General features: G+C 54.8%; 3 protein-coding genes across 20 annotated transcripts in view; 1 reads left to right on the top strand and 2 right to left on the bottom strand.

Annotated features, from left to right (window-relative positions):
* Positions 1-27,802, bottom strand: part of LOC143824435 (proproteinase E-like) — a 193,012-nt gene that overhangs the window by 1,001 nt on the left and 164,209 nt on the right. The window contains exons 1-7 of one of the 2 annotated variants that reach the window (XM_077311754.1): positions 3,384-3,492; positions 2,571-2,656; positions 2,222-2,319; positions 1,696-1,830; positions 1,181-1,317; positions 320-465; positions 22-174 (exon numbers count right to left, since the gene is read on the bottom strand). In XM_077311754.1, the coding sequence (XP_077167869.1) occupies positions 22-174; positions 320-465; positions 1,181-1,317; positions 1,696-1,830; positions 2,222-2,319; positions 2,571-2,656; positions 3,384-3,423 (795 nt within the window). In that variant the 5' untranslated portion in view covers positions 3,424-3,492. Of the gene's footprint in view, positions 1-21; positions 175-319; positions 466-1,180; positions 1,318-1,695; positions 1,831-2,221; positions 2,320-2,570; positions 2,658-3,383; positions 3,493-27,802 lie in introns of those variants that run through there. The other variant, XM_077311755.1, reaches the window with a different exon arrangement.
* HSPG2 (heparan sulfate proteoglycan 2) overlaps positions 1-27,802 on the top strand; it is a 97,016-nt gene that overhangs the window by 2,988 nt on the left and 66,226 nt on the right. For 16 of the 17 annotated variants that reach the window (XM_077311747.1, XM_077311746.1, XM_077311740.1 and 13 more), the window contains exon 1: positions 19,560-19,836. In XM_077311747.1, coding sequence (XP_077167862.1) covers positions 19,744-19,836 — 93 coding nt within the window. In that variant the 5' untranslated portion in view covers positions 19,560-19,743. Of the gene's footprint in view, positions 1-4,340; positions 4,425-19,559; positions 19,837-27,802 lie in introns of those variants that run through there. The other variant, XM_077311738.1, reaches the window with a different exon arrangement.
* On the bottom strand, positions 8,340-12,931 carry CELA3B (chymotrypsin like elastase 3B). Its single transcript, XM_077311756.1, has 8 exons — positions 12,818-12,931; positions 12,039-12,124; positions 11,390-11,487; positions 10,316-10,450; positions 9,726-9,862; positions 8,801-8,943; positions 8,536-8,688; positions 8,340-8,396 (listed from the first exon to the last, which is right to left on the bottom strand). Exons 1-8 carry the CDS (start codon positions 12,855-12,857, stop codon positions 8,379-8,381), a joined length of 810 nt encoding a protein of 269 aa, XP_077167871.1. The 5' UTR covers positions 12,858-12,931; the 3' UTR covers positions 8,340-8,378.

Below are 27,802 nucleotides of genomic sequence, written 5' to 3'. Positions count from 1 at the left end.
TGTGTACCAAAGGCAACTCACTGTGTGAATCCAGCCATCGAACGCTGAGACCCGGGTGAAGACCGTGGGCTTCTTCAAGGCGTTGCACCCCAAGCCGGAGACGAAGCTGGCGATGCCGTGGACCTCCCACCTTCCATCGGCAGCCTGGCAGTTGAGGGGGCCCCCAGAATCACCCTGTGGATGAGTTCCCCCCAGAGGTCAGACGCCTGATGGGCAGGATTCGTGGGGGAGGGGCCACTGTCTTGGCCCCCCAGACAGCCCCCCAAGCCACTGCCTGCAGAGCTCACACCCCCAGCTTTGCAGGGGGCTCCCCACTCACATTGCAGCCTGCCCGGATGTCTCCGCCAGCGCACACCATGGTTTCTCGGATTGCGAGGGCTCCCCACCAGTCCGGCTGGATGCAGTGTGCGTGATCCACCACTGGGAGCACCGCCTGCTGCAGCTTGGAGGGAAGGGGGCCGCCAGCTGCAAAGGAAGGGGTCTTCAGGGGCTGGGCCCAGGGCCACGCACCAAGGACGGCCCTGCCCCATTACAGTCAGAGGGGGGGGGGAGCTGGTTCAGAGAGTGAAGAGCCAGGCAGGGGGAGGCTTCCTGTGAGCCCCCTCTTATGAAACAGGAGCCAGGGAGCCCTCCGCGCCCCCACCCTCAGGTCGAGACCAGTCATGGCAAAGTGGCATCCCACTTCTGCATTCGATGGCTCCTTGCAATGATGGATCTTCCCAAGGATTCCCAGGCTGCTCAGGAAGCCTACAGCAAATGGCCTTTTGAAATGAGGTCTCTTCCCCACCCCCACCCCACCCCGTCGCCTCACTAAGGCCTCAGGAGACACAGTTTGAGCCCAGGGGCCCCTGGAAGGCCAACAAAGAAGCCTCCTCCATGTGCAGGGTTAAGCCTTGTTGGTCTTCAGGGAGGCCTGGACCAAACTGCTCTGTTGCTTCAGAGAGGAGAGGTGGGCAATAAATTTAAATAATAATAATAATAATAATATATTATAGTGACCCACTGGAATCTCAAGATGTGGGTGCACTTGGATGAGTGCGCACGTATGCATACTGAGGCATTCCCTCTCACTCACACACACACTCTTGCACAGGCATGCAGGGCAGCATCTCCGCCCCTACCCGGCACCCCATCTGCCCTGCTCAGCACCCCAGCCTTCGGGGAGGGGGGGGTCACGTACTGTAGAGGCGCCCCCAGCCGCTGATGTAGCAGGGGTACTCGTTGGGCAGGACGTCCCCTGCGGGCGGGAGGCAGGCCAGCTTCACCTTGTCACTCAGCTCTGCGCTGCGGGACAGCTTCAGCAGGGCAATGTCGTTGCTGGGTGGAAAGAGAGCTCCCTGTGCCTGGCTGCCCTCTCAGCCTGGGTCTTGCCACTGCCCTGCTGATCTGCCCACCCCAGGAAGGACCCGTTGCTCAAGCAAAAGGAGGTGGGACTTGCCTGTGCCCCACCAGGGAAACCCTTTCTCCTCATCCGGGGGAGGAGGCCAGTTAGGGTTCCTCAGGGGAGAAGGAAAACTCTCTGCGCCTGCTCAGAGGTCTGCAGCACAGTCAGTAGGTTCTGGGGCTGGTTTAGGGGGATCTTTGTTTGAATTCAACTCTGGAACCAGCCTCAGGACGTCAGAATCCTGCTCCGTCCCAGAAGCCTCTCCCCTTGGTCGAGGGGCACCCAGTGAATGTGTGCCAAGCCCCACTTACCCACAGGCCACGCAGAAGGACATCCACCCTGGGTGCACAAAAATGTCCTCCGTGTGGATGGGGATGCGCTGCTCGGAGCCCTCCTCCTGGTCCATGTCGTATTCTCCCAGCACCACCTCGTAGCGGCGGGACGCACTGCAAGGATAGCCACGCCAAAGCCGTCGTGAGCTCACGGTGGAAAGCCCACCAAAGCAGGAAGTCACCCGGAAACCGGTGGGCTGGGAGAAGGATGCCCGGGAAGGTGGAGCAACGTTGCACCCCTTTCTAACAGGAGCCAGGGTGCCCATCGGACTTGGCAGGGCATAGGTGCAAAGGAGGCAAAGGACGAATAAACACCTTCCCCCCCCCCCCCCAGACACACACACTGCCGGATCCCACACCAGAGGCCTCACGGGCTGCTGGGGACCCCACTGGGGAGAAATGCTCTCTGGCATTCCTACCCCGAGGCAAGCAGCTCTTCCGCTGAGACCCCACCCCACCCCACCCCAAAGATGCCCACTCCCAGGCTGCACTCGAGGGAGCTTACGAGATGCAGTGTCCAGCTGTCATGACCCAGTCGGGGGCAATGAGGCTGCCCCCGCAGGTGTGGTGGAATGCCCCATCCTTCTCGTACTGCAGGGAGACCTGCGGGGGGAGGCAATGGAGAGGGGTCGTTCTCAGGCACCTGGGCAACCACTCCCGCAGGTGAGTCTTCAGTGCTGCAGGAGCAACTGCCTGGATTTCTCTGGCGTAGCTTGCTGGCCTCATGCCCCACCAGAAAATTTGGGGGAGAGAGAGCTCAGCAGGGGTCAAAGTCGACCTGCCAGGGCTGGTTTGACTTTTTTGCCCGTGGGGCTCAGACCTCGCAGTGCAAGGAGGGCCCCAGTGTAGCTCACCTGCCAGGGCCAGCTGAAGGGGTTGGCATCCTCGCCATTCACCACTCTTGCATTGGGAGCATAGATGGGCTCTCCACACCCAGAGGCTGCGGCAGAGAGCAGAGAGGGCTTTCAGCTGGAGGGGAGGGAGGGAGGCAGGCGGGAGAGCCCCAGAGAAAAGGGCCTTCCACTCCCTTGGAGACTGCTCAGGATGACGCAGCCTGCTTTTCACGCTGTTGGTTCCAGGTTTAATCCCTGGCTTTACGGGATCCTTATAGGCTCAAGGGCCCAGGGTCAGAGTCAGCAGAAGGCAGCTTCCTAAATTCCACTCTGCCTGGGGGGTCAGAAGGCATTGGGGTGCAGCTGACCCTTCTCACTCCCCCTTCCCCTATCCTGGCCCAGATGCTCCTCTCCCGCAGACCTTGCTACCTGTCTTCTGAATGAGGCGTAATTTAAGGTAGCTGAGGGGGGTGGGAGGCAGGAGGGCAGAGACCCAGAGGCCACGTGGGGCTCCCTTAAGCCTGGTGCTGGCGACGAGCCCTGGAGAGCTTCTGGGGTGCAGGGGGCAATGGCTGGCCAGTGGCCGCCTCCCAGTAGGGGACCCCCTTCCTGTCTTGTGTGGCAGGAGCCCAGAAGCTCCCTAAGACGTGGCCTGCCGGCCGAATCACAAATCACACCTGAGAAGTCAACTCCCTCTGTGTGTTTGGAATCGCACTGGGCTGACTCTTCCGTATTCGGGAATCCCAATGCATCGGTGCTCGGTCGAGCCCTGGTAGGGCATCGGGGCAGGACTCAGCCCAGAGGGAGCGGGGAGAGGGGCCGATTGCTTCTTACCGCCCACCGCCAGCCAGAAGGGGATCAGCAGTGCCAACATCTTGCCAGGGCAGGCGCATCGGATACGAGGCCTTTAATACCCCCCTTATCAGGGGTCCCGGCAGCTGTGGACCGGAGTGTTGCCTTATCCTCCTGGGCAGCGGCCAAGGCCACGGCAGCCTTCCCACGGCCAGCCCAGCCCCACAGGGGTCAGTGCCAGGCATCTGCCCGAGGTGAAAGCAGGTGCCCAGGTAACTTGCCCGGCCTTGGGCAGGGAGGGAAGAGGGCAGCTGTTCAAGGGAAGCCATGGGGGGGGGCAGTGTTTGGCCCAAGGAAAGAGGCTTGGCCCTTTGCCCGCAGCAGGGGAACTGGGCTTGCTTTCGCTCCCTCGCGGAAGTACTCTGTGCTCTTGGGCTGCATCCTGGCACCTGGAAGCAAACCCTTGCACCTCCTGCCTGCGTGAGGAGAGGGACTGGCATCTCCCCTGGGAATCCAAGCAGGTGCGTGAGGGGGGTGAGCAGTTAGCCATTAACAAGTAATCTTGGTTGAGAGGGGGCTATATTTGAAGGGGGCAATGCCAGCCCCCCTCCCCCCCATCCCCTGCAGATTGATGATCAAGGCTGGGGTGAAGGGCAGCCAACACCACCCACTTTACTCCAGGTGGGGAAACACCGACTGGGCCTGCAGAATGGAGGGACTGCCTGCCTGCCTTGCCCTACGGGAGAAAAAGTGCCTTTGAGTGCCAGAATTGGGCAGAGCAGTGTGCTGTCCGCTGGAGCCCTTGGGCACAGGGGGCTCACTGGCATGAGGCATGCACAATGGGGGTGCACAACGTTGTGTGCTGCTTTCTGCCAGGGGGCACCTGGTAGACCCTGGTGCGTCTTTCAGAGAGAGTCTAGTGATTTAGGGAAGGGTGCTGCTGCAGGCGCATGACATGCGGATGAGCACAGGCTTCTCTTCTTTCCCCTTTCTCACCAGATCGTAAATGCTGCTCAGGGTCCCTGTTTTCATCCGTGAAAGGCTTGGGATATGTTGGGCCTTCTCTCTTTCCTGACAGAAGAGGTACGTATCCTTAGGTTTTAGTGTCTGACATTGGAATGGCAGGGCAGCCGTTGTTTTGAATTGCTTTACGATGGAAGATGTTGGAAACCGCCCCGAGCCAGCTATGATGCGAGGGGCGGCAAAGAAATGTCATGAACAAATAATGAAGGCTCTCTGGTCTCTCTCTTTCTCTCTCTCTCCAAGTGCTGTATTTACCTGAAATGAAGGTAACCAAATGTGGGTTTTTTAAAAATAGAATAAAGTTGGTGTCCAACAAAGTTTTGTTCAAGTTATAAGCTTTTGTGTGCAGGCACGCTTCTTTTTTTAGAGTTGTGCATAACTTGTATGCCAGTTTTAGATGGCCCCCTTCCTTCTTGAGGGCGTGCGTCTGTTTATAAATTTGCAGTCTACCTGTCTCATTGGGACTCCAGGTGGTATTTCACAGTTAGTAGGACAACCGATGGGACAGGACTTGGGATCCCAGCTGTCTGACAGGTTAATGCAGGAAATGGCATGACATTATAAAATCAAAGCAGTGACCGTATGAGAACTCATACTGCACACAACGGTGTCTCAGCTTCATGATGGTTTATGGCATATGAGTGAACAAAGAAGGTTTGCGGGTTTATCTTTACCAGTTCAGCAAAAATCTCACTTCTGCATTCTTGGAAAGATAATTGTGAATTATCGGAGACCTGGCCAGAAATAAATCTTACAGTGGTGTAGATCACAGCACCGTTCCTTTTCTGAAAGCAGCTCCCTGACTGTTCTGTAATCGTGTAACCCCTTCATCGTCATTCATTTGTCCTCCTGAGCAATCCCTTTCATGTGGTTTGCAGAAAAGCATGGGGCCTTTCCTGACCTCCTCAGGCAGGCCATGCCAGGAGTGTGGGGGGGGCACTGCAGAGAATGCCCTTTTCTGTCTGCAGGAAGCCCTGAACCAATGAGGACAGCACAGAAGGAAGGATCACCAGGGCTCGGATTGACGTTGGTGGCTGCAGAATTCTCCAACTAGCTGCTGCTCTTTCCCCTGCTGTAGCATTCTGTATCAAAGCCTCAACAGCATTATAAGAGCCTTGGCAATTGATTCAGAAGGCCTCACCTTCCCAGGGGATCAGGATAATCTTTTCACTATCCACCTGGAACATATGAAGATATAGGGTGCCCCCACCCCCATACACTCCTAACGAAAGTGGCCCCAGTTGCTTAGAACGTTCTGTTCTTGCTCCTGTGCTGGTTTCCTGTCGTGGGAAGGGGCTCTGGGTGAAGTTCTGCTCCCAGGTCGAGCAGCGTCTTGGGATCCTCCAGCTGGACTCTGAGAAGAGAAGTCAGTCCCAGAGCACAGTCAAGTTTCTAACTAGGACAGCTAAAAGACCTTCAGGGTGGGAGGGTTGTGACTCATTTTGATCCTTGGTTTTCCTTTTGCTAAAGAGAACTGACAATAACCAGGTAGCCAGGCTGCCCTTCGGCTGGGGATGTGGGGCCAGGGTGCCTGGAGGCAAACCCTGGCTGCTGCTTCTTTGCCAGAGCCATAGCAGCTGTTTGCCTCTCAGTCTCCTTGTTGCATTGTTTCAAAGGTACGTCCGGCTCTGCTGGCTCCCAAGACAGGCAGGATCCAGGAGTTGCAGTGGCAATTCAGATAATGGATGAAAGTGGGGAAATGTCCATCACCCTACAAGGCAGGCCAGCATTTTGGCATGGATTGGCACCCCGCTGCAAACTCATCGCTGGCAGAGCAGAGGACCAAGGAAAGAACCAGAGTGCCTTTGCAGTGCAGTGTGGGGCAGAGTGTCTGCGATCAGGAAATGACAAAGAAAGAAAGACACGTTCACCAATGTGGTACTTAACTAATATAAGAACTTTTTATTAGAGAACTTAATCCTACATACTTAGAGGTAAATATGAGGTTCCTCTTCTAGTCTAAATAGCTGGATGGAGAGAGATGCTAGAGGCACCTCCCCTCCATCATGTTGCAGGTTGGAGAGATGGAGAAGAAAGAGGGGATGGAGACTGGGGAAACGGAATTACCCTCTAGGGACGGGTCAGTGAGATCAGAGGTGAGCGGTCAGTGTCCCTGTCTATCTCACTAACTCTGTGGTAAGAGAGTCCCGGTTTACAGCCTCACAGGTCAGGAGACATCACACGGAGAGCTGTTTCCAGCAACCAGAACTAACGAAGTAGTACTTGGATGAGCAGCAAATGCGATGGCCAAGCACCTCTGCTTCTCACTTGCCTTGAAAGCCCCTTGTGGGGGTCACCATAAGTTGTCTGTGACTTACTTCACTTTATACACACACACAGGGCAATTACCAAGTCTAGGGACAACAGACTGTCTTCTCACTTTTCCTTTGTACCCTGGCTCAGCCAGATGCTTGAACAGATCACAGATTTTGCATTTTTGCTTATGAAATTTGTATTTTGAAGGCTGTAAGTTTCATATCTGACAACACACACTTATTTAGCCTAGCTATCTGAAGTAGCAAGGAAGAGCAGCAGGTAACTTTGCCAATCTTGTAGTGTTTTAGCTCAAAATTGAAGAACTGTTATTGATCACCCACACACATGCCTCTAAATGGTGGTGCAGATGTAGACCACTGGATGGGCCTCTGTGTCCAGCAGGCAATATGCTGATTGGTGTGTGATACTTCTCAGGGTGTTTTTGAACCCCCCCAGGAGTGAGGGAAAGTGCTGAGTGGAAATTTGGGATGGCCATGAGGTTTTCTAGCCTCCCAGGAATGTGAAGGAATGGACTCGTTATCCTCCACGCCTTGCAAGTCCGTTCCTTTGGAGTTCCCAGGCCACGCCTGGAGATAGGTGTCTTTGTTGATGAGAGGCGAATCTGGGTCTCTCTGGAGTCTTGAATAATTAACCCTGATGAAGATATTGGTCTAAGTGGAAATTGCCTATTATTTCACAATTGCATCTCCCAGGATTCCCCAGTGCCACCCTTTTCATTCCTGGTCACCAGGCTAACAGCGCCAACTGACACCCAGGTGGACCTATCCAAGATCTTGGCAGCAGAAAGTCATGTGCCCACAAGAGACCACCTGGGTTCATGTGCCAGTTGGATGTCCTTTCTTTCAGCCTGGAGAGGCTGGGGCAGTCCAAATCATGACAAGTGACAATTGCACAGTGGTGTCATTTCACTCCTGCTCCTTTGATGAACTGGGCCAAGCCCTTCCTTTCTGGTATCTGTCCCCAGCAAACACCTGGCCCTAATCTCCCTTCCCCTCTAACATTCATCTTGTTTATCTTAAATTTTTAGTTCCCATGTTGTCAAAAACATGCTTTTAAGAGTTTGTGGTGTGTGGAGGGAGATGAGCGATTCTTCAGGGCTGAGCTCTCTCCTGTCCCAGAGTCTTCAGCAGTCCCACCTGAGCTGCCGGTGCTGAGTGGGCCCTGTCTGTAAGGAGCGTGTCCGTTGACGCCTGCCCCCACCGTGTTCAAGGCACCATGTAGCCTAGATATGGGGCTGGGTCCCCGAGGTGTCCCTAGGGAACTGGGCCCATAACCTCTGGGGCTCTTGGATAGGGCCTGTGTGTGGCTGGCGGAGGCCAAGGGCAGCTTCCGGTCGGGTGCAGGGCTGCAGGGGGGGGGGCTGGACCTGGCTCCATCCCATCCCCGGGGTCAGTCCTGCCCGCCCTCCGGCCACCCTGGCGACGCTTCATCCCGCCGCCCGCGCGCGGGGCTCCAAAGGTGCCTTCGCCTTTTAAGGGCAGGGGCGGGGCTTGCAGCGCTTTCGCCCGACCCACCTCCGCCAAGAGAGGGCGCCCAAGCCCGGACTGCGCGTGCGTCGCTCCGCTGAGCCGGCGCCGCAGGCGGGAAACCCCTGAGGGAGGCTGAGGAAGGGGCGCGTGAGGGGCGGGGGGGCTCCTCCTTCCCTCCCCCCTCCCCCCCCTCCGCGGCCGGGCAAGAATGGCGGCAGAGACGAGCGCGTGAGGGGGACGGTCGCTTTATTGTTCCCGCGGCGACGCCTCAGTGGCCGGAGACGGTCTGCAAAGAGAGCAGCAGCTGCAGCGCCGCGTCACGGAGGGCGGGAAGGCCCCGCCGAGCCCCCCGCGCCCCCTGCCGGCCGCCCTCGCAGCCGCCCAGGCCCCGCCCCCCAGCCCGGGCCCCGCCCCCCGCGCGCTACCTGCTCGATCCAGGCGCGGAAGGCGGAGACGCGCGTGAAGACGGTGGGCTTCCGCAGGGTGTTGCAGCCCCAGGCCGACACGAAGCTGGTCACGCCGTGCACGAACCACCGCCCGTCCGCCGCCTGGCAGCTCAGGGGGCCGCCCGAGTCGCCCTGCCGAGACACGCGCCTTAATGGGGCGGGCGGGCTATAGCCGCTGCGCCAGGTAAGCCCCCAAGTCCCCGGGCGGGAAGCGCGCGACTCACGACACACGCCCGTCACTCACGTTGCAGCCGGCGCGGAGGTCTCCCCCGGCACAGACCATGGTCTCCTTGACGGTGGTGCCCCACCAGGTAGGCTGCGTGCAGTGCGCGTGGTCCACCACCGGGAGCAGCGCCTGCTGCAGCTTGTCGGGAAGAGGCCCGCCGGCTGCAGGGAGAGAGGCCAAAGTGGGGTCCGGCCCTTGGCGGCAGACACTCCCATCCTGGGGGCTTCTCTGCGGGCTGCTGCCCTTCTGTGCTTATGCCAGACGGAACCCTTCAGCCCGGCGCTGGAAACTCTTTCCTTCCCACACTTCGGTTAGGCATTCTCCCTTACATGTCTACCCACCTACCGTCTTCATTGACTTTGCAGTTAGGACAGGAAAGGGCTGGCTCAGAAGGGAAAGTGGCCGGCCTTTTCTTCCCTGAGGGAAGTGAAATGGACCATTTTCCCCATTTAAGCAGATACCGGTGAGACAACTGAAACCACGAAATGGCCCCTTTTTGTTGAAAAGCACCTGAAAGTCCTATAAGCCAGGATTTCTCCGTCCGCAGGTCCTAGGCCAAGGTTAGGTTGCGAAGCCTGTGAAAGCAGGTCTTTGGCTTTTGCATTTTAGTGATTTTTTTGCATGTTCTGGGGTGTGTTTTTTTTTTTAGTTGGTCACCATGCCAAGTGCCTTAGAACTTGTGGGTCACTACAGCAAAAGAGGTTTGGAAGCACTACTGTAACAGTAACTCTGCTGATGTTCCTTTGCCTGCAGTCATGCTAAATGCTGGGGGTGGGGGGAGCATGGGCACATCGGAGGTGGTAGATTTCCATCAAGTGGCTGCTGAGAATACAGACAGGAGCTGGCAGCCGTTTCTACTGCCTTCAAATTGAAGATTTTAAATTTTACCACTCTCTGAGCTCTCCATCCCCACCTCCCCCAATGACAGGGTAGAATTACGAACTGTAAAGGCGCCCCCAGCCACTGATGAAGCATGGGTAGTCATTGGGGAGTAGCTCTTCTTGGGGCGGGAGGCATCCCAGCTGCACCTTGTCATTGAGTTCTGCATCACGGGACAGCTTGATCAGGGCAATGTCATCTCTGGAAGAGGAGGAGAGGGGTCACAGGTAGAAGCCAAACATACAGCAATATCCTGAAATCTTGTATGCGGCAATCGCTATTCAGGACTCTTTTCCAAAGAATGTTACTGACCAGCTAATATAAGAGTAAGCCCTTAATTTGATAGGAATCTTCTACAAGGCAAGTTTTTGCAAATAGTTTAGTTGCTGGCACAGAACAAGGGAACAAACAGCCCCAGAAATTGGGTAGGCATGGGTTCCCCAACATTGATTTGAACCCTCCCGTTACTACTACTTTTGGCCCAGCCACACAAAGCTCTCTACAGTTGTCTCTTCAGCTTGTGTAGACTCTAGATCTTCCTCTTGGCCTGTGTGCGACACAGTTTTTACATGACCCTTCTCTTCAGCCTCTCCACCACAGGCGCTGATAGCATAGTCCCTTAGGTGGCAAACCCTTTCCCACAGACGTACTTACCCACAAGATACACAGTTGTTATTCCAGCCAGGATGCACAAATATGTCCCCTGAGTTCACAGGGATGTGCTGCTCAGAGCCCTCTTCTGTACTCCTGTCATATTCACCCAGCACAACTTTGTACTGGCGGGACAAGCTGAAAGGGAAGGACTGGGGGTCATGCAGAGAAAGAGGTCAGGATTTCCTTGGCAGCCTCCTCTCTTTCCGGTGTTTATCTGTGAAATGGGACATGCTGGGGCTTATCCTCTCTGAATGACCTCTGCTCCTTCCTTCTGAATGTGGACTTCTTGTGGCTGCTCTGGCCTGAGGCCAAGGCACTGCACATGTACAAAGGCAGTATCTTCTGGATCAAGTTATACATTCTAGGATCGAGTAGTGGCAGTGGAAACCAGTGCTAGTGCCAAAACCCAAGGGACCCTGGAACAAACAGAACTCTTTCCTGGCTCCTGTGAGAGAGGTGAACAGCCTCCATGATACAAAGGAAAGCCAGATTGGTTGGGAGATAAATAGTAAAAAAAATATGCAGGCCAGTCATTCCCCTCTTTGTTCCTTGTCTCAGTGCTCATGAAATTGGTAACCTCATGCAGGATTTTCCAAGTTTCAAGAACCACGAGATCCATAGTTCTTCCCGTTTGAATTTTCTCTGCCTGAGACTCTGGAGCAGAGGTAATCAAACTGCGACCCCCCAGATGTCCATGGACTACAATTCCCATGAGCCCCTGCCAGCAGCCATGGACATCCAGAGGGCTGCAGTTTGACTACCCCTGCTCTGGAGTGTTGCTGCCTGTCAGAACAGACAATGCTGGGCTACATGGAGTAAGAAATCTGATTCACTATAAGGCAACTCCATATGCTTATTCTCCTTACTGCTATCAACCCCGAAATGCTCTGTGGCCTCCTTGTTGAAATGTGTGATACATTAAGGAAGCCAGAGGGCCATCCTGCCCCAGAAGACTCCCAGTGTCTTCCTGCTGGAAGCTGGCTATTCAGGCGCAAACAAATCGTCCTCTCACCTCAGGGCACCCTCAGACCCTAACCAAGGCTCAAATCCGGTACGTGCCGTGACAGAACTTACGAGATGCAGTGTCCAGCAGTCATGACCCAGTTGGGGGCAATAAGGCTTCCTCCACAAGTGTGGTAGAACTCTCCGTTGCTCTCATACTGCAGGGAGATCTGTGGAAAGCATCACGGGGAGCAGTTATGTACCCATAAAGCTCTCCTTCTCCCCCACACGCTGCCCATGGCTAGCTCATTCTGATGAAGTTCCATAGCCTCAGGAGCATGAAATGGGGACATCCTAAACAGCACAAGGCTAAAGCTGGCTCCTGGCACCAGCTCCTTATTCAACATGAAATCCATTGTGGATCGGGTGCAAAACCCCAGTGTCCCTAAGAGTCGTCCTGGGGGTCTGGATGCAAAAATGGAGCTGTTGCCGGATGGTAGTGCTGAAAGGGATATCTGAAAGGAGGCTGAATCCTAGTAAAACCACCTGAGCCAGAATTTCTGAGAATGGCGGTATGTAAATCAAATTATAAATAAAAATAAATAAAAGGTATCCGATATTTTGCGGTATCCCAAAACTTATTTCAGGGTGCAGAACTTCATCTCTTTCTTCAGCCTGCTTGGAACAGCTCTGCATGGAACAAGGAAATAGCAAATTACTTCAGCCTCAGCTAAGTAACTGGCCCCGAAATTGTTATGAAGTTCAGAGTAACCGTACTTACCTGCCAGGGCCAGCTATAAGGCACAGCATCCTGACCATTCACTACTCTTCCCAGAGGGGCATAGGTGGGTTCTCCACAACCATGAGCTAAAGGGAAAGTAGATTACCATGAGACATGAGCCAATGGCTACATACGCGACGGTGCTCCTGGATGCCTTCTGTCAGGGAGGGGTTTTGGGAAGGGAGATTGCACGTATTTCCCCACATCCCACAGGAGGGGCACAGAGGCACTGGCCTTGCTCAGTCTCTCTAGGATGGCCCTTCAGAGATTCTCTGTGGGAAAACCTAGAGAATAAACCAAGCTAATAGGCTTGGGCTGTCTGTCAGATTTCGCAGTTGTTCGGCACCCAACCTACAGCTTACTTCACAAAGGAGAACCATCTGCTTCCAACACTCACTGTTGACTCAAATTCTCACAAGCTTTTAGTGAAGCTTAGGCATACTATGCGACCCAAACACAAGTAGGATCTGTTGCATGCCTAGCCTTGTCCTATGCTGAAATCCATTCTTGCCAAATCTCATCACCACTTAGTGTCCTATGTTCTAAAAGTCTTGCTGAAACCAGAGCGTTTCACAGCAGGCTGGCGTGGACTGGCCCCGTGGGTGTCAGGCAATTGTCACTGAAAGAGGCAGGGTCCTCCCCAGACTTTATGCATGGGGAAGTCAACATTTTGGGTAGGGAAGCCGTTTCTTCTGCTCTTGCAGCCACCAAGCAAGGAAAATAGAAGCTCTGTGGTAGACTAATGGCGCAGACTATCATACACCAGCGATCTGCTTTACCTCCAACTGCCAGCAGGAGTGTGATAAAGAACCTCCACATTGTGGTCTGAAGGATCGTCTGTGAGAGTGAGAACAAGCAGCAGGGCTTTTTAAATATCTCCCACTACTCCCCCCCCCCCCCCCGGTTCACAGGTGCAGGAACAACCAGCCCTATCTCTGTATGACCCAAGGCCACACCTGGATTACATACAGTCCTGAAGGGATATCTCTTGTCTCAGGAGTCACATGTGTCCTGCTGCAGGATGAAGGGGAGAGACCTGAGCAACACCTGTTTAGCGAGTACTTTCCTTGTAGAAACTATTGATCCTAGGATTCTTTAAAACAGGCTCATTTGAACCAGGGCTGACCTGAATTCACACTTGGAATTCATCTCTAGCAGATGTGAACTAATGTTATTGCAGAAATTCAATCGCTTTGCCATGAACTCCCTTGTGGAGTGCCACAGGATGCGATTCTCTCCTCAACTTTATTTAAAATCTTTATGCACCCTCTTGCCCAGCTCATCCAAGAGTTTGGACTGGGATGCCATCGGTACACCAGTGACACCCAGCTCTGCCTCCTGATGAATGGCTGCCCAGATTCACCCCCAGAGTAATTCGCCAGATGCCTGGTGAGCAGTGACAGGATGGATCAAGCGCAGTCACCTGAAACTCAACCCTTCAAAGACAGGTCCTGTGGCTAGGTAGGATCCTGCCTGGATGGTGTGCAGCTTATGGCTGTGCACAAAGCCAGGAATTTGGGCATGATCTTCAATGCCTCACTCACAGTGGAGATGCAGATCACAACAGCATTTTTCCACCTTTGCCATGCCAAACTACTAATGCCCTACCTGGCCCCAGAGCACCCAGCCACGGCGATCCATGTGACCATCATCTCTAGACTGGACTTCTGTAACTCACTCTATATGGACTTATTCTTATCCTTGACCCAGAAGTTGCAACTGGTCCAGAATTCCCGGAAACATCTTAGAGAGCCCATATTCTTCCTGTGCTTCAGCAGCTGTACTGGCTTGCAGAAACTGACTCCTAGCAATTGAGATGATGCAGCTATTAGTTAAAGATGGTTTAAAATGGTTTAACGTATTATTTTTATTGATGATGCTGTACACTGCCCTGAGCTGGTATACCGGGAGGGCGGTATATAAATGGAATGAATGAATAAATAATAAATAGCCATAGCAAGACTCTGGATTAGCCAAGGGATGATCCTGGACAGGCTTCATCATTTCAGAATCCAAGGAGAACTGGTGGGCTATCTCCTTCTAATATTCATGGCCATTCATGGTAATGTGTGAGGCTGAAAGTTCTCCTGCCATGCAAGGCCGGTCTGCTGAGCATTGCTTACTAACTCGTGTGCAGATCTCTGGTGAGATAAACAGCCATGAGCTAAAGGGGCATGTATGAACACCCCCAGGGTAAAAGCCTGGAAAAACTTTTGATGTGCCTCAGATGCGTGTTCTGTTGTTTTGCCCAAACTAGGGGGGTGGCCACTGTGTACCGGCTAATTGTGGTAAGAGACTATATCTCCATGGCATCTCACTGGATTTTTTGGTTTCTCTTGAATGCAGCAGAGATGAGATCAGCAGACCATGGCCTTGCCTTGAGCTCCCTAGAGACTGATCTTGCCCTCCTTCCCCCAAGTCCCCTCCACCTCCTCTTCTGTGAGCCTGACTTTGATGTAGCTGCCTGGGACCCACAGCAGATGTTTGGGAACAGGGTGACAAATGATTAACCTGCCGTTAAGCTGGGAAGGTTACACTACAGGCACCTGGAGAAGTAAGAAGAGGTGAAGGGGGGGGGACTTGGGGGAAGGCGGAATGCCAAGACATGGCCACAGCCTGGGGGGTGGCGGCAGGAGACACATCGTGTTTCGGGGGTGAGAGCAAGAGAGACAAAGCAGCTGGCAGCTCCCAAAGCAAGCCCGGAGTCAGCAGAGACTAGAACAGGCAAGATTTCCTGCTATAGCAGGAGCCCCTCAGTGGCACGTGTGTGTGCGTTAAGTGATGTCAAGACAGCCCTGTGAATTAATGACCTCCCAAACCTCCTCTTGTTAACAGCCTTGCTCAGTTCTTGCAAGCCGAGGGCCACAGCTTCCTTGACTGAGTCAATTCACCTCATGACGGGTCTTTTCCAGCATTATTGTCTTTCCGTGCTATGACCGAAGGATGATCATCTCAGTTTCATCATTTCAGCTTCTATGGAGAGCTCAGGCTTGATTTGATCTGGAACCACCTGTTTGTCTTTTCAATTTCCCCTTCTGCGAGCAGTGAGAAATCACAGGGGCAGGCCAAGCAGGTTCACTTTCTTTGCATTCGAGGGCACTGATTAGAGACTTTGACATTGGCTGTATTTATAAACAGGCAAGCACAGGAGGTGAAGGCAAAAGTGAGATCTCCATCTTGGGCAAGTCTCAAACCTGCAACACCACCTTCACCTGTGTGTGTGTGTTTGTGTGTTTGCTTATAGTCCTCTCCTCTGCTGCAAGGCCAACCATTGGGGGGGGGGGGCTTAGTTTTCTGCACAAAACAAAATCCATATAATCCTTTTTATTAAGACTAAGCAGAAGGACCAAGAGCTTGTCCTGGATATATTCCATAAAAATATCACAGCATTTCATAACCGTTTATCTCCAATATCTCCAGCCATTGGCTCCCACTGAGGAAAGATCAGCTAACCCTCCTTGGATCAAACTCTGTGTGCTCAAGGCCTCCTGGATCCTCAGCCACATTTGTGACTTTCATAAACTTCTGCTGAAATTAAATGAAAAGTGTTTAAAATGTATGGCTGTATCTTTTTCCAGTTAGAGAAAGTTCCCAAGGTTATGTTGATGCATTCTGCGATGTGGCTTTTTCATTAAGAGAGAGATCTCCTTTTGTCTCTTCCATGTTCCAAATGAAGATTTAGGTAGAATATCAGTCCTTGTCCCTCTAAGTCACCTGTCTTCTGCCCCTTCAGTTTCTTGGCTAAGGCGAACAAGATTTTATGCTACATATGGTGAGGTTAGGGATAGTGGTCCCTAATCTCTTTTTGGCATGGGTCCTGAGACCTCAAAGGGCAGGGCCTAGAAGCGCTCTTTGGCTTTTGCATCATATCTGAAATGGCCGTGCCCTCCGGGCATGGGCATTTCCCTCCCCTTTTACAAAAGGCAATATTCCCACACTTCTCTCCTTTCCCTCTCTTCTCTTACAGGCCCCTTTTCAGGAGCTCTTTGCTGAAAAGCCCCCTTCTCCATGGTGCTCTGAACTTTACAGTCAGTGCTGCCAGTTATCTTTGACCCTACATTTAATCCCCCTGGGAATGAAGGCACTGAGGTGAATAGTGGAGCAATTTAGCAGAAAATGATTGACCAGACCCGTGGACCCCTGTGCTTGACAACAATACAAAACAAGGCAGGACAAAGAGCCTCAGATTCCAGTTCCCAGCCAGCCAGCCATCACCTGGAGCCAGAGCCCTTCTGTCCTCACAGCAGCATGCACCCACAGACTGTGATCAGTGACTTGCCACAGAGCTACAAAATCAGATGGCAGTGCTGCAACACCTTGTGACGCAAGTCGTTTAATGGCCCATGTGGGACACCAAAAGGAAGTTGTGTGGCCTAAGAGTTATTGATCGTTGTTGGATCCATGGTAAAAGTGGCAGACCCCCCACCTCTCCCAACATCTCTTCAGAGCACAGAGGAGCATTTCTCTTAAACGGAGAGCATCAGAGAGTGGAGAGCTGGGGCAGAACTGATGGCTGACCTAGCCACCTTTCCCAGGGCACAGAGCCGCCTGTTATCGCCACAGGAAACATGTTGGCACAGCTCTTTGGCAGCTCCAGTCACCTTTGAGACCAACAAAGATCTAATCTAACCTTTAAGGAATGGCTGTTTGTGGCTCCCCATAGCTGCCTAGCAGTAGGGCTGGCCTCAAAAACTGCTCTTGGAGGAGGATTTCCTGCGGGGCTTCAGTGAGTGAGTTGGCTCAAGGCACTGGAGCGACAGGCAGATGCCTGGGAAATCCTACCCTCCTCTCTGCCAGGAGAGGGCAGCAAAGAGATCCCTTCTGCCGCAGTCCTCTTGTATCCCATACATGGCTAACCAGGGACCTTATCAGCATCCAGAGAAGCGGGAAGTGGTTCTGAGCATGAAGAGGGCCACTGGGTGTGCTGAATGGGCAGGAGCAGTGATGCTCCACAAAAGGGGGGGTGCTGGTGCGCTAGACTGAGCTCTGTGGACGGATGTCCTTCAGGACGACTTTTGGCCTTCCCAAGACTCTCCACCCAGCCTGAGTCCATTTGCTGTGGCCAAAAGATGTCACACTCATTCTGCCAGGGACTGTGGAGTTGACGATTAATACGTGTGTTTGCCTTCTGCTTTCATGGTGTTTTGCACAGTAAGGGTCAGACACCCCTCCTTTCCCCCTAGTCAGAAGGAGCAAGGACGCAGAACCAGGAAAACCAGGCAGACAGACAAGAAACTCTGCCCAGGAATGTTTCTTGTTCTCTGCTTGGCTTCTCTGACATAAAATGGGATGGAGTGGGAGGATGCTGGTGCTATACTGGCCGGGTACATTTGCAGGGTTGGGAGGCTGAGAGCCAGGGCTGATCTGGGGAGCCCCGTCTTGCATAAGCTCCTTCTTGTGGGACCCTGAGTGCATCCTGCAACTCCTTGCCCTTAGTGGGGGGCGGGTTTATTGGGATTTGTTAAGGAGTCGGCATTTCACCCCATCTCAACATTCCTTGAGGGCAACTTAACCTCCTTCCTTGTCGGGCCAAGTGTCCCTCCCCTGGTCCCTCCTCTCTGCCTTGTAAGGCCCTGGTCGTGCAACAGCTGTGTGTGTGTGTGCGTTTGTGTGACCCACAGAGGCTTCTGCCTTTATGGAACTCAGCCCCTTAATCCAGCATATGTAGGGGGTGCGGTTTCTCTTAGGAGCTTCTTTCTGGTTGATTCACATTTTCCAAGGAAAGGCTGGACTTGCAAAATAAGTTCCAGAGGGGGGTGAGAGGACGCATGCTGATTCGCGCTTCCCCATATGTAGCTGGAGATGCAAACTAAAGTTATTTCATTGAAACAGTTTGGATTTTCTCCCTGTCAATTCCGTGTCACGTGATGGAAGTGTCAGTTGCCATTTGCGCTTCATAAATAAGAGCACATACTAAGAGGGTTGAGCTCCATGATCATAGATCAACATTGTGTTTTTTCTTAAGGCCATGAGCATTCTGGGACCTGAATCTGTCCTCTGGAGACCACTATGGCCAGCCATGGCTAACCAACTGGCGGGCCCCGGACACCAAGAAATGCAATGGGCCTCCAGCAGGGCCAGCGTATTTTCGGCGGGCTCCACCAGGTGGGAGGAGCTCCTGGAGAGCATCGCGCCTGAGGGAGCTAGCAGAGTTCCGCAGGGCCTGTGAAGCAGAGCTTTTCTGCCAAGCATGGGGTTGTAGGCAGCACGCCTGGAAAAATTAGAACATCATGGGCCCCCCTGCTGGTTTGGGATTCTCCTCCTACATCCTTCCTCTCAGAGAGGATCATCAGACGATGACACAGCTGTTAACATCATATTGTTAGATTTTTAGTCGTTTTTAACTGTGTAGATGCGCTGTATGGTTTTATTGCTTATGCTTATGCCCCGAGATGACTGTTTCAAGAGGGTAGGCGTATAAATGTAGATATTAAACATATTATTGTGGACTGGAGAAAGCACTGTATTCTTTCCTCGGTTGTCTTGTCCTCTGTACATTGCTGGGAGGTGTGCTTGTACGTGTTCCGTTGCTGTGGTTTGGGTGGCTGACGTGCACATCTATGTGCACTAGGATGGCCGCTCTGAGCCGGAGGATGTTTCTGGCTCACAGAGAAGAAGAGGCAGTGACCTGTTTGTGGCCTGAGTCAGGCAGGCTTGGCTGGTGCTCCCTAGTCCGTCTCTGGGGAGCGGGATCTGCTCTTCCCCTGGTGGCCACATCCCTCAGCCCAGCGCTTGCCAAGGGGCTGTGCTGGGATTGTGTGGCAGCCGCAGGGACAGAGGCGGCGCTGTCAGAAGGAGGCTTGCTCGGAAAGGCCACCGCGCCTGGATTCTTGGCCACAGGGCTTATGGGGGCAAGGGATGCTGGTGGCCTACAAGAGGGGCACGGGAATGCTGAGTTCCAGGCACAAGATCCCTTCTCCTGCCCCCCCCGCCCCCCCCCCCCCCAATCTTCACACAAATTCCTGGTTCCAACCTTTCCCGGGGTGAATTGTCTTTCTGCACCTCTCCCCCCCTCCTGCCAGCACGTTGAAGGCTTCCTTCTTATTCTCCCTCCCTCTCACCTGGTGTTCTTTCAAAAGAAGAGTCGGGTCTTGTTTGCTCCTTGCGTCTGCATTTTGTTTTATACAAACACTTAAGCTCTGTTTGTTTGCTCCGTTTTAGGATGTCTTTTCCTTACATTGTTTCAATGGTAAGTTTCTTTGTTTCAGTGGCTTCTCCCCAAACCCAAAAGGAGGGCCATGAATGTAAACCAGCCAGTTTCTGCCACCCTGCCTGCCCTCGAAGGAGCCAGAGCCAGGCTGGCACGCGGGAGGCATGCGTCCCACTGGGAGCCCCCAGCCCCCACCCGGCGGGGGAGGCCCTGGACTTGGCCCCCTCTCGCGCCTGCCTTCCGGCCGCGCCGTGGGCGTCGGAGGGGCGGGAGGGGGTACCCGAGGTCTCCGCCCCGCCCCGTGCCGGCTCCACCCTCCCCTGGCGCGCCCCTCCCGGAGTCCAGGCCAGGTTTGCCGAGCGCCCGGCGGAGAGTGGCGGAGCTGAGATTTCGGGCGGCGCTGCTTGCTGGCGGGGAGGGAAGGAGGGAGGGAGACGCGAGGGAAAGTTTGCGAGAGGTCCCGCCGCCGCCGCCCCAGCCGCTCCAGCCCCAGCCCCGGCCGGACGACTGGAAGGCGCGCCGTCGAGGGCTCCCCGCTCGCACCCGCGCCTGCAGATGGGAGACGCCAAGGCGCCCGGGGCCCCGCGCTGCCGCCGCTGCCGTTGCCTGGCCCTGGCCCTGGTCCTCGCCGCCGCGGCGCTTCTGGGCGTAAGTGGGGCGGCGCGCGGCTGGCGACGGGACCGGGGCAGGGACGGGGCCCTTGGGGCGCAGTGGGCGCGCCGGGCTGCTCGGCGGAGGCTCCGGCCGTCTAATTTTAAACGCGGGACTTAGAGGCTATTCATGGCGCGGCTGGCGTCGGCGGGCTGCCTGCCGGAGGCCGGCCAGCTGGGCACGCTTGAGCCACGTCCAGGGAGGAGCTGGAGCTGTCGGGGGCGGGGGGCGGCCTGGGCCGGCGGAGGTGCGTGTCCGTCTGCCGGGCGTGGGGCAGGGGGAGGGCACGGCGGTCTGCGCGCTGGTTGGTGCCGCCCGCCTCCCCATCGTTGCTGGCTAAATTTAAAAGCTGACGGTTGCTCGCCTTCACCGGGACGGCCTCGTAAAAATAGCTGCCCTGAAAGAAAAGCCGGAGCCCGGCGCCTTTGCTGCCCTCCCGGTGCCCAAGGGGCTCTCCCGCTCTCCTGCCGGGGTCTGCGCTTGCCGCCCGCGCCGCTGGCTGCGGAGGAGCCGGGCTAGCCTGTGGCCTGCGAGGCTGCTGGCGAGACAAAGAAATAAGGCGGGTATGTGCGTGGAATCTGGCCGCTCGCTGCTTCGGAAACCCTGGTGGCTGCGAGAGTCTCTGGTGGGCGGTTTGGGCTTCAGCCAAGGGGACAAGCGGGCCCTTAGCGTTGAGTGGTGCGGGATGGTGCCTGTTGGTTTCACGTCTGCTGGGCACATCTGCATTTCCCATCTTGGACCTCCTGTGGGGCATCTGAGGACACCCTAATAATGCCCCTCGGGAGGCAAGAGACCTCAAATACTTCAAAACACCCTTCTAAGAAAAAGCCACAGCCTGCTTTGGGTTTTTTTGCCGGAGCACTGGAAGACTTCCACACCCATTTACAGCCAGCGCCCCTCCATCGCCTGGGTGGTGTCGGGACCTGAACCTGGCCCCTGGCTCCCCAAACATGTGACCCCTACCTCCCCCAGTCCTGACCTCTGCCAACCACCCCCCCCTTGCTGTTAGGGTATCCAATGGGCCGGCACTCCCTCTTGCCTGGCTTTCCACCCACACGATGGGCCTGTAACAATGGCCAGCTTTGTGCCTGGATTCCCAAGGATTCTGGGGGAAAGAAGAAGGGAAAAGGCCTAGCGGCCGCTCCAGACCCAGGCCTGTTCTTCGAGGGTGCATTCCTGGAGGCCTCCTGCGGCACGGCCACACCCTTGGCAGGCTGGCAAGAAACTCTGTGCGTGGTGCCTTTGCTTGACCAAGGATGTCTCGTGGGGGGCGTGCATCTGCATTCCTGGGGGAAGGGAGCGAGGAAAGGGTCGCTGCCCCACTGAGAATGAGGCCCCGGAGCCGCATGGTGGTGCTGGCTTGCTGGGCCTGGGCTGCAGTGTGCCTCTCTGCCCTTGGGCCTGGTTGTGAGAAGCCCTTCCCTTGAGTGTCTGCTGCCCAGGCTGCACTCGCCCCCCCTCCCCCCATGAACTGAGGGGCTCTGAGGTGGTGAGCAGCCCCAGCAGGACCGCAGTGGCCCTTATGGCTCACGGGACCCCTGACTCACATTCTCAGAGAGGGTTTAGGCTGCTCCTGATGAGTGGCTCCCCCCGCTTGGCTCTGCAGCCAGCGAGGCCTTTGGGCTGTGCAGCTCATTCCTTGCCCCGTGGAAAAGCCCAAGCCGCTGTGTCCGAGGAGGGCTCGGAGTGATGCCTGCCTCTGGTGTGTGTGTGGGCAGGTGTTGGCGTTGTTCGGAAAGACAAAGGTGCCTCCCCAGCTGCCTTCCCCAAAAGTAGGGGGGGGTTGGTGCCATAATGGGGTGGTCTTTCCAGTGTGGAAGTGGTGATGAGAGAGCCCACTTCCGAGACGGAGCGATCTCTTGCCTGAATCTGTAGACTGAGTGGGAGATGCAGAGCTGCGTGGTCTTGGGTAGCGTTCATTTCATGCCATGGGGGAGCTGCAAGGGGGACACGGCAGAGGACCCCATGCTATTGCCACAGTCTTTCCTGGTCTGGGCTGTTGCCTGATGCTCATGCCTAGAGCTGAGTTTATCTTTGTCCCCCGTGGCGTACAAACGGAGATGAAAGCTGCCCCCCTCTGCACACACCCTGACTCCTAGGAGAGCTCTCTGTGGCCCACCCATCCGTGCCCAGATGGTGGCAGCAGCTCTTTCATCCCAACTTTGTGTGGGGCCTGAACAACCTGTGGTGGGGGTCTCTGTGCCAGGGCAGGTGGGAGAAGATTTATGCTGAAAAATGAAGGGAAGAGTGAGCTGCAGGGTTGCAGGCACATTGGCCAGTTAAGGGTCACATTCCAGCCAGCAGCTGCATCTTCTGGATGGCTGCCTCCTCCCCCTCCCCCCCCCCCCACTTGCCCTGGCTTGTTCTTTCCACAGATTCTGGCTGGCCTGCAAGCCACCCTCCTGTGGACTCTCAGGGAGGGTTTGGAATCCCCTTTCCAGGGTGGGGAGAGGAAACGGGAGGTGTGGCAGAAATGTAAACATGGTGCTAAAAATAACCCTTTTGCTGCCACTGCTAGGCCAGACCTGGGGCAGGGCTTGCCTTGGGATGCAGCTCTGGGCAACCTCACAGGCCTCTTTCAGTGCTGGGGACCCAGAATGTGCTGGGGTGCCGAGGGGGGTGTGCTGGCTGGCTGGAGTGTGTGCAGAGAGGCTGTCACTATGTCTGGCCTCTGGAGCCAGGGCACACAGCTGGGAGGGGGGAGGGCTGGGCTGCCTACTCTGCACTGGTGAGCAAAGGCAGGCAAGGCCGACATTTCTCCATCCCCGGCATGCCCTCTTTCCTGTTTGTAAGGAAGTCCAAGCCGGGTCTGGGCATCTTGGGAAGTCCGTTTCCAAATGAAGCAGATTTTCTGGCAAATCTCAGCTTGAGGAAACCTGGCTGGGCATCCTTGCCGCTTTGCTGTGCATGAGTGAGCCCAGCAGTCCCACCGCTCTGGAAGACTGGTGTGTTGCTGAGGCCATGATTCTGTGGCAGGAAGCGAAGGTGATGGGAACAAGTGGGGGTGGGATGAAGAAGCACCTTTCCTGCTCCCTTGCTAGGGCTTGCCCCAGGAATGGGACACCTCTGGCTGCCGAAGGGAGCAGTGGAACTTCCACAGAAGGAGAACCCACCTCCTCCCGAGGAAGCCTGTTCCACTGAGGAACCGCTCTAACTGTCAGGAACTTCTTCCGGGTGTTCAGCTGAAGATTCTTTTGAATCAATCAAGTCCCTCCTCTTGGTTCTGCTCTGCTCCAGTGACTACGTCCTGTCTTCTAGAAGCTGGTTCAAAGCGTGTCTGGGGGCTGAGCCCTCTTTCCCTCCCTCAGACAAAGCCTTCTTCTGGCCTTGTATGGTGGCTGGTTGCTTGGTGCTATTTTGACTTTGGACCCTCCCTTGGTCCAGGCTGCTTGGCAGCCCCTCCATTCTCTGATCCCGCCGGTCCCTCCTCCATTCATGGTTGCCGAGAGATCCAATAACATAGCTGTGGACAGAAGGCGAACTCTGGCCCACCCCTGGCTGACTCGATTGGTGCATCTTGGTCTGACCCGGGGAGAAGGTAGACTCAGGAGGAGGCCTGAGCACAGTTCACTTATTCCTGGGCTCTTGCTGTGTGAAATTAACACACATCAAAGGACCTCTTGGATACCATTTTTTAAAAGTGGGAAAGAAGTGGACCGTGCAGGACTGGCCAGCCGTGCGTTAGAGAATGCATTGTGGGATGCCGTGTTTTAGCACCGGCTTCAGCTTTTGGGGCAAAGCTTCTTGGTGTTTGGAGCCAGACTATGTTTCAGGCTCTTTTTCACATACCTTTTCTTTTTTAGTGGGGGGGGGGAGTATGTTTAAGAGGAAGAAGCGGCTCAAACGACCACCACCCCCACCCCCACCACCCCGGAGGTTCTGTGCAGAGATCCATGAAGAAACCCAGAGCGTGCTCCATGCTTGGAATAGATTTCTTTAGGGTGTGGCTTATGAAGGGAATATGGAGGTGCTTCCCCTGCTCAGTGATATACTCTTGTGTGCTTTTCCTGCACATTTCTCTGGGCACCACCAGCAGCGGTTTCGTCTATCTGCTTGTGTGTGTGTGTGTGTGTGTGTGTGTGTGAGAGAGAGAGAGAGACTTCTGGCTGTGATCCCACTCTGAGCATGCAACAGTTGCCACATGTTGCTGCAGCAGCAAGGGTTAAAGCCCTTCCCTTCTGCCTCCTTTTTTTCTGGGTGGCTGAACAAGAGGTTGAAGGAGGCAGGCAGGAATGCCTGATAAGCAGGCCGGCCTGCAGGAGCTCCCATCAAAGGCTCCTGGGGAGTCCCTGCTTGGGCTGTGATCTGGGCCGGAGTGGCTGCAATCAGATCAGGCCTGCAGGGAGGAGTCTGCCAGCAGTGCTGTGAGCAAGAGGAACGGATGGGCGGCATTTCTTCTGCCCCACAGCACAAGGGCAGCCTATTGCCTGGATGGCAGTGTCCAGAGGGATGCTGGGATTTTGCAACCAGAGTAGGCTGGGCAGCCCAGAGGAGCAACTGGCCGTAGTCAGGGATAGTAAACTGTTGCTTAACAAACCCTTTCTCTTTGCTGTCCATAAGAGCTTTGAAGTGAGATGGGGAAAACTGTCCGAAGAAGAACTGCTGCCCTCCTTCTCCTCCTTTCCCTGGCAGGATCAGCCCTGCCCTCTGGGTCCCTTTGGCAAACGGTTCTCTTTCCCCAGAGCCAGGCCTCTGCTGGAGACTGCCAAGAATGCCCCCTATCTCTCCCCCATTTGTCCAGAGGGGATGGGGATACTCGGCCCGGATTCCCAGTTTTTCCAATGGGTGATGCTGATATTTAGGACCCCCCTCCCATTCCCAATCTGTCCTTACAGCGCCTGCTATTTTGAGTGTGCTGTGAAGGTTTCTGTGGATAAATTAGGCATTGCTTCTCAGAAAGGAATGTGCCCAGCATTGGACCAGGGCCTGAGCGGAGAATAGTCGTGGGTGTGTAAAACTAGGCAGGATAGGACAGAGGGAAGAGGAGGTGGGAATGGGAGCCTGCCAGGGAAACCAGAAGCGGCCACAAGACAGGGCTTGCACTCAGGCGCTGAGCATGTGCAAAGTGATTTTCCTTCCCTAACAAGATCTTGCTGTTCCCCCAACTGGGCTCACCTGCCCAGTGCTCTTTCCCACCCCTGCTGTTAGCAGAGTTGCCCACTTGTTATCCTCAGCAGGCAAGCAGATCAGGGCTTGTTGTGACTGGGGTCAGTGGGCAGGCTGCCTGATGCCTGAGCACTGGCATCTGGGTGCCAAGTTATGTTCTGCGTGCTCTTGGCTGAACCTCCAAGCACTGGCCCCTCGCCCAAGAGAAAGCAGGACATGGCTGGGTTGGCATCGCCTGATAAGTGGAGATGACATCGTGCTTTGGCTGCCTCAGGCTGATTCTCTGAGCCACAGGGGCCCAATTCCGCTGGTGCTGTGGGCCTGTGTACTTTTGTTGCTATACGGTACTTAGAGCTGGTTTAAAGGAGGGCAGGAAACACCTTAGCATTGCTGATGTCATCTGACCTTGGAGTTCAGGAAGCAACAGGGAATGCTATTAATACTCCCTCCCTGGATTTAAGAGTACACAGTTGCTACTCCTCTGGTTGTCTGAGGATCCAATGGTGCTCTGTGGGTTCTCTTGCCAGGGTTTAGGTTCTGGTCCAGATGGCTCTGGTCTGAGAAGGACTTTTTGTGCCTGGGGCCCAACTGAGACTCAAGCTCTCTTTGCTCCACAGGAAGCGGCTGTGAGATTTCTCTCTCCTTGCTTTGTCCAAGAGAACTGCTACTCCAAGGCTGACATGGGCCATTAGCCACGCCTGGCCCAGAGGAAGCAACTGGACTGCTGGCCCCTCCTCAGCCACTGTGTAGGATGACTTCTGCTCAGGCTTCAGCCCTTGAAGTTGTGGGATTGCGTGACAGTCTCGGTACTCTTGCAAAACAACAAATCTGTAGCCTTCCTTCTGGGGGAGGCTGCTTGAAAGGCTTACCCTTCTGCCTAGAAACCGGCTGGAAAATAAAGTCAGCCCAGGACACTGCCTGTTGAAGCTGGCCAGGAAGCAGCAGCCCAGTCCTGTGTCTGGGCTCGGGGCTCTGAAATGTCCGCCTTTCATCCTGGGACTTTTGCTTCTAGCCAGTTCCTTGGCCAAGGAGAAGCAGGAAATGGGACCATTGGTGGGATGGAGAGAGGTAGTTGAATACTAAAGAGCCTGATAACCTTCTGCACATCCTTACTGTGTGTCAAGGTAACATCTCTAGAAAGGCCATTGTTGGGTGGGTTTTTGAGCTGAAATGTTGCACGTTCTTAGATCACGCCTGAAGAAGTCACCCTGCCTTGGCCTCCTTACCCTGTGAGTGAAAATGAGCCCAGTAGGGACGTACCTCTTCACTCACGCATGGGTTTTTGATCTTGAACACAACGAAGGCTCCAAAGTGCTCTGGATGCTTAGAATTAATGTTGTGCATCATGAATCACCACGGGTGACAGAGCATTTTTCCAAATATGCTGTCGTGGAACAGCAGTCCGGGTAGAGGAGAGAAGACCTCTCTCAGTGTCCTTGGGCCGGCGGTGCCACCTGCTGAGTCAGGATGGATGTGGGGCACTTTGCAGAGCCAGATGCTTCCTCCCATCCTCGTTTCTATGGCTTTATAAGAATAGCAAAGCTATAGTGGTCTTTTGAGCAGAGGCTGCACACTCCACACAAAGAAGTTCAGATTATGGACCTAGGGCTGAGCCAGGCTGGGAAGAAGGCAACAAACTCTATTGCTCATGGGAAATCACCCAGATTTCAGTTCCATTGTGAAGCCAATGAAGACACCTCTTGCCAGTGTGAGCAAGGTCCAGCATCAAGGTTTTTGGGGGAAGCCCATAAGGTTGGTTGGGGATGTTCTCGTCATACTCGGCAGGAGCTGAACACTGCCGTGCACAAAAGGACAGGAGTTTCATGGAGAAGAGTCCAGCTGCTAGGCTGCCTTTGCTAGCCTACTGCTGACCGGGCCTTGTCGCCCCTGGGGGGGGGGGGCTGGATCCTGCAGGGGCTGGCATTGGTGGATCTGGGGGTATATCAGCTGCCTTTATTTACCCCCACCCCCTCATTGGGAATCAGCTGGGGAGCCTTTCTAATGCAGAGAAAATACCTTCCTCCCTGCCATGGTGGACTCCAAGTTCTGCCAAGGGCTGCCCAGCTCTTCTGCCCTTGGTGGGAGGCTGTTATCCAAAAGTCTGCCCACCCAGCCATGTGGTCCCAATCCATGCTGGTGCCACGCCATTCTGATGGGGCTCTAGGCCAGCCATTCTGAGTCAGCTGTGCTCAGAGATCTTCAGGGCTGCTGTTGGACAAGATGTCCTTTGGGCAGTGGCATGAGATTCCAGAGAAGAGGCGACAGGCGGACAGTTAGAGCAATGTGCCATTTCCGGTAACTCAAGTCCGGTCTCAGTAGCAGCTCTGGTCTTGGAAGCCTCACTTCCCCCCCCCCCCCCTCCGTTTGGCTGCTTGTGATGGCTGACAGGTGCAGGAGGGCTGTTCGTGGCCTTCTGCTGTGCACTCAGTCCAATGGTGGAGCTAGACCCTGGCCCCCACTTGCATCCTTTTAGGGAGGAGGGGGAGAGTCTTCCAAGCAGATACATGACATTGGACAGGATAAGGCCTCCGTATTCGTCAGTGAGAATGTTTAGTGTTGTACTTTTTAAATTCAAATATTTATCTGCTTGCTGACCGCAGCAATCCAAGCTGGCCTGCAAGCAGCAAAGAAGTTGGTCAGGATGGGGGGAAAGAGGTTTCCCTTGAGGCAGCACTTTCCTGATAGAGTTAACTACCAAAGCTCCGCCTGAGATGCACAGATAGCAGATTGCACAGTGGCCCCTTTCACCTATTCAGGAATGGAGCCCCATAACACCAGCGTTCCCACAGGAAAGGGGCAGGCCTGCCTTCTAGCTGCGGCCCCCACCACAAATGGGAGCTCCCTGTGGCTACCTGCC

Source organism: Paroedura picta, chromosome 15 (assembly GCF_049243985.1).
Source record: "Paroedura picta isolate Pp20150507F chromosome 15, Ppicta_v3.0, whole genome shotgun sequence".
In the NCBI taxonomy this organism is placed as follows: Eukaryota; Metazoa; Chordata; class Lepidosauria; order Squamata; family Gekkonidae; genus Paroedura; species Paroedura picta.
This window is presented reverse-complemented; position numbering and strand designations above follow the sequence as displayed.